Here is a 10,886-nt window from a genome sequence, read left to right as displayed (position 1 = left end):
GAATAATAATGATAAATTAAATATATATTTTTTACTATTGTTAATATATTATTTTTTCAAAAATAAAAAAAAATTATAAAATTTAGCATAATTATATATCGGATATTCGATGAGTATAATCTATTTCTATTAATATCTATCATAAATAAAATCTGAAATTTGTTTGTTTTGTTAATTACAATCATTTTTCTAGTTTCAAAATTTGTTTTATGATATTTAAAATTATGGAATTTTTTTCTTTCTGTTATTATTTTTGAATTTGAAAGAATATGCCAGTTTAAAATTGTCTCTAAATTTTTAAAATTATATAGTCTTGAGTTTTAACACTATGTCGTTTTAGTCTCTAAGTTTTCAAACTCATCTTATATCTTTTTAGTTGTGTATTTTTAAAAATAGGTTTGAAAGGTTGAGATATAATTTATCAATGTTAATTTAAATAATTATATGATATTTTAAATTATATAAATTAATTATTTTTAAAATTTTAAATAACGTATTATTATTTAAAAGAGTTAAATATATTGGCTTTAAAATCACTACGACCAAATGCATACTATTCGTAAAAATTTGATGACTAAAATAGTACATTTTAGAAATTCAAAGGCCAAATGCCTTCAAGATTTTGGGACTAAAAAGGGTCATTTCTCCAAAAAATTATTATTTTCGTTAACAATATATTTAGAATTTTCAATTATAAAGCACTCGAAAAAATATTTTTTAAAAGATTTGAAGAATTATCTGAGTGGTATCATCTATTATATATTTTAGTTACTTACATTTTAAGTTTTAACTAATTGAGATTTTGGCAGAAAAATTATGCATACTATTTATAGAAGTTATAAAGTAAAATACACATGAATTAATAGAAGACAGCTTCGTTGATTAAAATACTATTTCAAATCCTAGAACTTGTGTTAATTATTTTATTAAATTCGATAAAATTTTAATTCTAATTAATTATAAGAACTAAATTTGAAAAAAAAACACTAATTTTGGAAAGATATACTTAAAAGAAATTATAGAATAATTGATGATTAATAAAACTATTATTTATGTGAAACTACTCTGCTGACCTTGGTACCTTCACATTTAAGTTATTAGAATTCCAAAGAGTCCAAGTTTTTAGTCTATATATATTAGTCTCTATTAGCATTTCTCTATATAATATCTTAGAAATTATAATTTCAACAAGAATGAGATAGACACGAATATGAAAAAAAAAGTTTATGATATTATTAATTAATGCTACGCCATATATATTATGTATGCCTCTATGTCACAATGGTGTGGAACTTTCACAATAACATACTTTTCATAATCTCTGCCAATTACTTAATTAATTTATGTAATTAATCATTGATCACACAGCTTTAATTGGAATTATTCTTTGCCTCTTAAACTGCCTAGGCCACTTTGTCACAAATGTTGGAGCTTTCACAGTATTAAAATCTTGTTCTTGATCTTCAGCCGCCGCCACAAACGGCACATTTATCAGCATCTCCGCCGTGAACCTGAACTCCGGCTTCCTCACAAGACAATTCTTCAAGAACCCGGTTGCCTCCGCCGATAACCCTTCCGGAATCTTTGGCATCCCAAGGAAATTCTCCGTCATCTCTTGCACAATCCCAACCTTGTCGGTGGCTGCCCATGCGCGGTTCCCGGTCAGCATTTCGAGCACAACACACCCGAGGGCCCAAATATCACTGGTTGATTCTTGTACGCCGTCAATCAATGTCTCTGGCGCCATGTAGGAGAATGTCCCTCCTAAACAATAGCTTGCCTTTGTCTTGCTTGTTCTTCTCGCCAACCCTAGATCGGCGATCTTTGCAATGAACTGACGATCTTTCGTTGTATTATTCTTTGGTAGCAATAGGATATTTGCAGGCTTCAAATCACAATGAACGTATTGAGATCGGTGAATGTGAATTAATCCTTTGATTATTGATTTTGTGTAATTCCGAACCACATTTTCTTCTAAACCCTTTCCACCTGCTTTAAATTAACCTTATTATTATACAGTAGTAAGTGAAAATCAATGCTTAACTAATATGAAATTACCAATGATAGTAGGGTTTGATTAATGTAATCAAACCAACACAGGAAGCAGAAACTGAGCATAACCCTAATTCAATTCTAAACCAAGGAAGAATTAGGGCATAATAATTATGAAATTAATAAGATAAATGAAATTACCAGTGTTTTTAATATGGTGAGCTAGGGTTCCTCCAGTGGCAACTTCAAGCAACAAATTATAGGTCATGCGACCGTTATGGTCAGTAGTAATCTCTTCGCCGAAGCATTGGATCAAGGAATTGCATCCTTTCAAGTTATCATAATTTTGCTTTTCCTTTTGTAGGGTTTCGGAAACGGAAATTTCAGCGGACTTAACAGCCATTACTGGAGGGAAAATGCTGTATTTAGTGAAGTGTGGTTTGAGACAAGCCAAGAAAACTGATCCGAAGCTTCCTTTTCCTATGAGCCGACCTCGTTTCCATTGGATTCCATTATTGAACTCCGTTGATCCTTCTTCTACCTGGGCTGCTTCTTTTTCCAACATTGGATTTCTCTTCATTATTGTGTGTTTGGAAGGAAGAAGGGATTGAAAAAGGAATTATAGTGAAGAGCAGTGGGATTTGAGAGTTCGAGAATTGGTTTTCGTAATGGTGATGAAGTACGGAGGGAAAGGTTTTTGTTAATCAATAGGGTTTTGAGAGAGAGAATAACGTAATGAGTTTTGATAACGTAGATCGCAGGTGACGGAAATTTCGTGTTGCCAGCGAGCGGTAGATTTTCATTGTCTACTAATCTACACTTTAACTGTGAATATATTTTGTTTAAGTCATTTTCCTTCTTTTTCTCTTTTTTCTTTTTTAAGGTAAAATCATTTTCCAGTTGTATTTTCCCTTAAATGTCTAAATTAATAAGAAAAAAAAATGTGCATTTTTTAATACTAAGGTTTGAAAATGTTACACTGCTTTTTATTTTTGAATTTTTTCCCCATTGTTTTAACTTTTAAGTTTCAAAATGTTATTATGTTATCTTAAATTTTGTTTTTTTTTTTCAATTTCGTCTATTTACTCTTATAAACTTAGATTGTTTTTCACTAAATACTTAATTTCAGCCTGTGATTTTAATGGTGGTTAATCAATTTAATATAAAGAGAATAGTTAAAAATGATAAAATTGACAAAGTATTGAGGGCTTCTTACATGTTTGGCAAAATAAGTTGATTTAATTTACATTTGCTATCACTTGATACATATATACTTATACATTCAATGCACTACTAATAAATAAATAGATCTTTATCAACTATAGAATAAAAAACGTTACACTTTTTTATGGAATGTTTGAAACAAAGAGTGAATTACTATAGTCCTAGGTTATTAAGTTCATGATATAGATTAGTTTAGTTTAAATTCTAAGAGTAAGTGTTTGTGGTTTATATTTTAGAATAAATACAATTTTCATCACTTTGAAAAAAAAATTCCTTCATAATTATTTTAAATTAATCAATAGACACTAACATCATTATTCGAAATGAATATTTAATGATTAAGAATGTAAAATCTTGAAACTCGAGAATAAAATTCAAACTTATCTCAAATGTCAAGAAAAAAATTACAATATTTTACAAAAATAGACTAAATGAAAAAAAAAAGTTCAATACTTAAAAACTAAATTCGTAATATTTTGAAACCTAATAGTTAAAAGACCAAATAAAAATTAAACCTCGACAAATAGTCACGCATAAGTATAGGGTGTGATTTATATCCTAGAAAAGAAAAGTTATATAATATAAGTAAATATTAATTGGTAGACAGGTGAGGGGGAGTACATTGACCGTAACCTAAATTAATTACCCGCTACCTGCGATATAGGTAAACACAAAAATTCATTATTCCTCTCTTTATTAAATTTACATTCTAATCCCCTTGGCGTTTGGTTGTAGAGATTATTAGTCAACGCTACCGAGTGCTGACTTTGCAAGCTGTTCGCCACCTGCGATCTAGGTAATCACAACTCTTTCCTTTCTTTTCTCTTAAAACCCTATTTATTAAGATCACCTTCCCGTACTACCAATTCTCATCGTCCTATTTTCCCCCAATTTCTTCCCTTTTCAATTCATTATTCTTCCTTCCAAATACGCAATGAAGAGAAATTCAATGTTGGAAGAATTAGAAGTTGAGGTAGAAGATGGCTCGTCGGAGTTCAATAATGGAATTCAATGGAAACGAGGTCGGCTCATTGGAAAAGGAAGCTTCGGATCAGTTTTCTTGGCTTCACTCAAACCACACATCAGTATTAAGTACAGCATTTTCCCTTCCGTAATGGCTGTTAAATCCGCTGAAATTTCCGTTTCCGAAACCCTACAAAAGGAAAAGCAAAATTATGATAACTTGAAAGGATGCAGTTCATTGATCCAATGCTTCGGCGAAGAGATTACTACTGACCATAACGGTCACATGATTTATAATTTGTTGCTTGAAGTTGCTACTGGAGGAACCCTAGCTCACCATATTAAAAACACTGGTAATTTCATTTATCTTAATTAATTTCTTAATTAATCCTTCAGTTACTGCATGCCCTAATTCTTCCTTGGTTTAGAATTGAAATAGGGTTATGATCAGTTTCTGCTTTTTAGAATTGAAATAGGGTTATGCTCAGTTTCTGCTTCTTGTGTTGGTTTGATTATATTAATAAAACCCTATTATCATTGGAAATTTCATAATAGTTAAGCATAGATTTTCACTTACTACTGTATAATGATGATGTTAATTTAAAGCAGGTGGAAAGGGTTTAGAAGAAAATGTAGTTCGGAACTACACAAAATCAATAATCAAAGGATTAATTCACATTCACCGATCTCAATACGTTCACTGTGATTTGAAGCCTGCAAATATCCTATTGATACCGAAGAATAATACAACAACGAATCGCCAGTTCATTGCAAAGATCGCCGATCTAGGGTTGGCGAGAAGAACAAGCAAGACAAAGGGAAGCTATTGTTTAGGAGGGACATTCTCCTACATGGCGCCAGAGACATTGATTGACGGCGTACAAGAATCAACCAGTGATATTTGGGCACTCGGGTGTATTGTGCTTGAAATGCTGACCGGGAACCGCGCGTGGGCAGCCACCGACAAGGTTGGGATTGTGAAAGAGATGACGGAGAATCTCCATGGAATGCCAAAGATTCCAGACGGGTTATCGGTGGAGGCAACCGGGTTCTTGAAGAATTGTCTTGTGAGGAAGCCGGAGTTCAGGTTCACGGCGGAGATGCTGATGAATGTGCCGTTCGTGGCGGCGGCTGTAGATCAAGAACAAGATTTTAATACTATGAAAGCTCCAACATCTGTGACAAAGTGGCCTAGGCAGTTTAAGAGGCAAAGAATAATTCCAATTAAAGCGGTGTGATCAATGATTAATTACACTAATTAAGTAATTAATTAGCTGAGATTATGAAAAGTAGGTTACTGTAGTGAAAGTTCCAAAATTGTTGGAATGTAAACATCTGCATATATAAATATATGGTAGAACAATTAATAATAGTAGACGGTTCTTTTTTGTAAGTTCGTGTTTATATATATTGTTAAATATAATTTTAGTCCACATGTATGTGAACAGTCTGTACACTGAAAGTACTATATATTTACAAAATTTATAGATCAGAAATGCTGGTAGAAATCAACTCATTAATATATGATACAAATAAATCCTATAAGAAAGTTGGTATTGGCCAAATAATTCATAAAATAGTGACAAATTTTGCATTGGGAAGTGTAAACTATTAAATTAAGGAAAAGATAGTTGATTTTCTAGAATAACGAGCTGTACAACATAGGTGCAAAATCAATCATATAACGGAAAAATAAAAGAGAATTAGGGAAAAAGATAGGTTTAATTAGCACTCTAGATAGTGTTGCATTAAGACAAGTACATATGGTTAATGCTAATCTTACCTTAAAAACAACATTACAAAATTTTGTTTTTAAATAAAAGGGGAAATTCGTGTAGAAATGGGTGAAGAATAATGAGGTTGGGAACTAAAATGAAATTCATACATTAGATTTATAAATGTATAGTGAGGTAAGTTTTTCCTTTCCAGTTGTCAATAATAAATTTTATTTCAATATTAATATTTGAAATAAATAGAAAATCTATATATATATATATATATTTTTTTTGGTTAACACCTTTTTCTCTAAATCTTGGTGGCTGTATTAATCAATGTGGCTGAAAAGCGAATTAACTGGAAAAGAAAATGAATATATATCTTAATCTATCAAGTTAATTTATGGGATGCATAATAATTTAGTTTCTTCCATGTAGATTCCATTCTTGTCATAATCTTCAAATTGTAGGCTTTTAATATCATAACAAATTTTGCCAATCAAAACATTTCATTAGATTGAACATTTGTAAGATGTTTAAATCTCCACTCTTACATTAATGGTTTAAAAAAAGATTGTCTAAAATTGAAACTGATGAAATTATGATTGGATTTCATTTCAGCTCTTCTTAAAAAAGTACTTTTCATTTTGAAGAGATGATAAACTACAAGTGATCTCATATAACTTTTTGAACCCAACCCAATATACCTGAGGAACAATTCTTAGCTACAAAACCAAAAATTTTATTATTACTTACAAAAAGGGTGTGTTTTTTCTGTTCAAAGTGGAAGCGATGAACTGCCAAAGACTTCACATTTCTTTGAACAAGTTTGGTAAAAAGTTCTGTGCCTTGCAAGCATTGGCTGTTAGTTTCTTTTCTTTTTCTTAAAACAAAAGGTTGAAGATACCAAAGAGATGGCACAGAATTGAAGCTGAGCTGAACAGTGTTTGCATTTGATGGACTCAAGCATGAGTTGCAGTGTAAGAAGAGGCTGCTGCTGCTGCATGGTTGGACCACACGGAGACTCTCCAAAATGGTCGCTGTTTGCGTTTTGGTTGGTGACTGACCAACTCCGACTCTGATCGACGTAGCATTTCCCACATCACCTTCACATCTTCATATCCACATGTTTCTACATCATCATGAAGCTTCAGAAGTCCAGCTCCTGTTAGCAGCAAAAAACCACACAATTGCTTTAGCTTGGCTTTCTAATTAAGGAGCATTTTGTGGACACCACACATGTAATTAAGAATTAGTAGACTACATGTAATTAGTGATTTCAGTGGACACCACACATAACAAATTTAGAATTTCATGGGCTTGATTTGGGCCCAGCTCATCTAAAGGGACAGGACTGGGCCCAAACTAGAGGGACAGATCTGACCTAAGCCCTCCATTCCAATTTCACTTGAACTTTCTTTCTCCCCTTTTAGTTCTTAAACTATTCAAAATATTTATTTCAGTAGTTGTATTTCTACTTTTGGTTTATTTTGGTATTTAACTTTGAATAGAATCATTTTGGTCAGACTAAAATGATCATCATTTATAAAAGAATAGAAATCAACGTAAACATTACGAAAGAACGTAGACAAAAATGAAACTATTGTAATTATAAGCAATGGAAGTAAAAAAAACACCTAAAGCCAAGACCTATGCAATGTTATACCCAAATATTGGGATGTGAATAGGTTAGAGAAAATGTGTGGTTCTAGTCAAATTGTCAATAAAAGCGACTTGGACAGAACTAATAGGAATAATAAAAGTGTAGAGACGGCGAGAGCAGGCCAGGCCTCTTGGCCTCCTATTTTATAATAGTAATAGAAAGACAAAAACAAATCAAATTGGGTCACCACTACTCCAAAAGTAATGAGCACTAGTGGCCATCAGCTAGTATTAAGTGGGATTATGACTATGAAGAATCATAAAAGGACAATCTAAACTGTTATAAAAAAAAACTTTTAATCTCGTGGAAGTGGGTTCTAATCTTTCACTCTGGCTTCAACTGCAATGACCTGTGGGTCCTTTTTGTAAATTATCAAATGGGAAAAGCTTCGAGATAAATATCTTAGTTAGAAAAACAAAATTGTACTCCAAGTTTAAAGTTTAAACTAAATTCTCAAAGGGATTTGAAGTCTCTATACTTGGGAAAAATTGGAGTATATGGATGTATGCATGAGTATGTCTATGGGATTCTTGTGATTTTTCCTACCAAATTATTGTACTAGAGGGGTTGAATAATCACATGGCCATTTATTGCCTTCTAGAATCAACTCTCTCTCTCTCTTCCTCTTTCTCAATCGTAGTGGTTGGGAATTGAGATTAAGTGTCTAATAAACATTGCATACAGATAAGGTGTTATATAACCTTTCAAAGTCAGTTAAAAGCATTAAAAAAAGTAAGACTAAGAAATTTTGTTTTGAAAACCTAAGTGGATGTGAACCCTTTCATATATTTCTAATTTCTTTTACAATTTCCCTCTCATGACGAATCAAGAACAAAAATCTTTTCCCTCCAATCACATATCATGATCTTATGCAGGAAATTTACTGTAAATGACGTTCCACACAAATTCTCCTTCTTCGAATTCCAGCACAAACAGTTGAGAAAAAGAAAATCAGAAACCAGAGATAATAACACAAACACAAAACACAGAGATTCCATCAAATCAGAAGCAACTCTTATAGTAGATATAATCACATTAAAAAAATTAAACAAAGCAATAATCAAACTCCGATTCGGAAGGGGCAGAAAAACTTTGGAAGGGAAAGAAGGAAAGAAGAAGAGTAAACAAGAGACTTACCAGTTTTCCGAGCCCTAACACGAGAGGAAACAGCGAGCCAAACTCGTCGGACAGGGAAAATCATCTTGTGCCAAAGCTCCATAAACCGATGCTTAACTTTGGTTTTACTCCGGTTCCGCCTCTTTTTTTTCCTCCAGTACCAAAATCCGCCGGTGCCGGTGCCGCCGAGTCGAACGGCTATGGTGCGTAGTCCGGCCAGACCTGAGAATCTACTATGACCGTGGGTTGGTCCACAGCGATTGGGTATTGAAATTGTGAAGAGAGAAACAGGGAGAAATGAAGAAGAAGAAGAAGAAGAAGAAGAAGATTAAATAAAGTAAGAGTTTTTATTCTTAAGAGAGAAAAATTGAAAAAAGGGAAGCGCCAATTATAGGTAACCAAAAGGACAGTGGTTTTTATATCTCAAAATAATCCCACCGACACGTGACCGGTTGCCTTCCTACGTAATACCATTCCCCACTCTCTCTTTCCCATTCCTATATTTTCTTCCCATATCTATATTTTCATATTTGAAAATTATAAAAATGGTAAACATATCTATAATTAATACACTCTAAACTTTATCATTTTTAAGTATAGCGTTTCATTCAAAAATAGTAAATTTGATAAAATATAGTAAAATTTTAGATTTTCGATATGTTTATATTAGTCATATTGATAGACAGTAATAAAAGTTTTTCGATGTATATCATTGATATAATCTAAAATTTTACTATTGTAAATATTTTAACTTATTTTACTATATTTATATTTAAAGTGTCCTTTTAATATTCTAAAAGATCGTTTCTAAATTAATTTGTTTGTTTAGTGGTTTTACTTTACTTAGTTTTACCATATGTGAAAATTTTGTAAGGTAAGTTATATTCATCATGTTTAAGTTATGTTTTAATGTTGACAAGAAAATAATATTTAATTAAAAGTTTTAATGGTAATAATTTCTTTAATCATGAATGCTTTCTTTTTAGGAAAACATATTTATTAACTTCTTCAACTTTTTATTTCATAAATTCTTGAACTATATATTGTCCATATTTTATTTCTAAATCTACGAAGCTGGGTGACACAGAATTAAAATTCAACTTTATGAATTCCATTTCACTAATCATAAAATAATTTAAATACTAGTTTAATTTTGCAAAAAAATTTACTCAATATAATTATACGCCATAGAAATAAATAATTTCCACTCCTACAATTAAAACAGTTTTAATTATTTTTCGTTGCGACCTTTTTGGCATTTTTGGCAGAAAATGAAATGGCAACGACGACGACGGATCGTTAAAAGTCATTTATTGTATTTTGTACACTTTATGTGTGTTTATTATTTGTCTCTTTTTCAAATGGGATCATAAAATTTTCTAATAAAATTAATTAGATGGGGGATTATGGCCATGGAAATTAAATATATATATATATATACACACACACATATAATTGTAGAATGTGACTTTAAAAAGAAATTTGAAAATAGTTATAAAAACCTAATTTTGAAAAGTCATATCTCTAAAATGAGATTACCTAACCCAATCTTTTAGGACAATAATGATCCTCATGGGCATGCCCCCATTGCCAAAATTATTTGGCTTATGTCTGTCTCTATTTAATAGCAATAACCTTTCACAATTAGTTAAGACTTTAGTTGTTTTAAAACCCATCAATTTAGGTTCCATAGGTTCCAAGTTTCCACCTCTATTATTATTATTGTTGTTTATTTATCTGTTTAGGTTAATGATGTAATAACATAACCCACAAAATTATTTGGAAATTTCATTACCCATAGAAAATATCTAGAGAACAATAAAACAAAAATCTCCTAAAACTTTTAATGATATTATTTTCACCATCTTTTATGGTAAAAAAAAAAAAGAAAAAAAAGAAAGAGCATTCAATAATGTATTTTCCTTTCATTGTTCATCATTGTCCTTTTGTAGACATCAATGGGGTCCAAATGCACCTAACAACTTTTCCCCCTAATTTCTAGTTTGTTTAACAATAAGGTGGAATTAACTCTCTTACTTAACATAATTTAAACTTGATTAGATTGAAATTCCAAATTAATCCTATCAACATTTCTCGAAAGAACCAAAATGTATCAAAATATTAATATATAACGAATTATCACCGATAGATATCGATGAAAATTAATAGATATTTACTATAAAAAATTTTATATTTAAAGATATTTGTAGCAA

The 10,886-nt window shown here is 31.2% G+C and overlaps 3 protein-coding genes across 3 annotated transcripts; 1 reads left to right on the top strand and 2 right to left on the bottom strand.

Annotated features, from left to right (window-relative positions):
* Positions 1-1,360: 1,360 nt before the first annotated feature.
* LOC103500025 (mitogen-activated protein kinase kinase kinase 20-like) lies at positions 1,361-2,572 on the bottom strand. Its single transcript, XM_008463208.2, has 2 exons — positions 2,194-2,572; positions 1,361-1,989 (listed from the first exon to the last, which is right to left on the bottom strand). The coding sequence occupies exons 1-2, from the start codon at positions 2,570-2,572 to the stop codon at positions 1,361-1,363; spliced, it is 1,008 nt and encodes a 335-aa protein (XP_008461430.2).
* A 1,578-nt stretch (positions 2,573-4,150) lies between these two features.
* On the top strand, positions 4,151-5,417 carry LOC103500026 (mitogen-activated protein kinase kinase kinase 20-like). The gene is made up of 2 exons (XM_008463209.3): positions 4,151-4,532; positions 4,789-5,417. Exons 1-2 carry the CDS (start codon positions 4,151-4,153, stop codon positions 5,415-5,417), a joined length of 1,011 nt encoding a protein of 336 aa, XP_008461431.2.
* A 1,068-nt stretch (positions 5,418-6,485) lies between these two features.
* LOC107991796 (uncharacterized) lies at positions 6,486-9,061 on the bottom strand. The gene is made up of 2 exons (XM_017047154.2): positions 8,695-9,061; positions 6,486-7,059 (listed from the first exon to the last, which is right to left on the bottom strand). The coding sequence occupies exons 1-2, from the start codon at positions 8,774-8,776 to the stop codon at positions 6,857-6,859; spliced, it is 285 nt and encodes a 94-aa protein (XP_016902643.2). The 5' UTR covers positions 8,777-9,061; the 3' UTR covers positions 6,486-6,856.
* Positions 9,062-10,886: the final 1,825 nt, after the last annotated feature.

The sequence above is a fragment of the Cucumis melo genome, chromosome 1 (genome assembly GCF_025177605.1).
Source record: "Cucumis melo cultivar AY chromosome 1, USDA_Cmelo_AY_1.0, whole genome shotgun sequence".
NCBI classification, from domain to species: domain Eukaryota; kingdom Viridiplantae; phylum Streptophyta; class Magnoliopsida; order Cucurbitales; family Cucurbitaceae; genus Cucumis; species Cucumis melo.
Note: the sequence above shows the minus strand (reverse complement) of the source record. Positions and strands in the feature narration are given on the sequence as shown.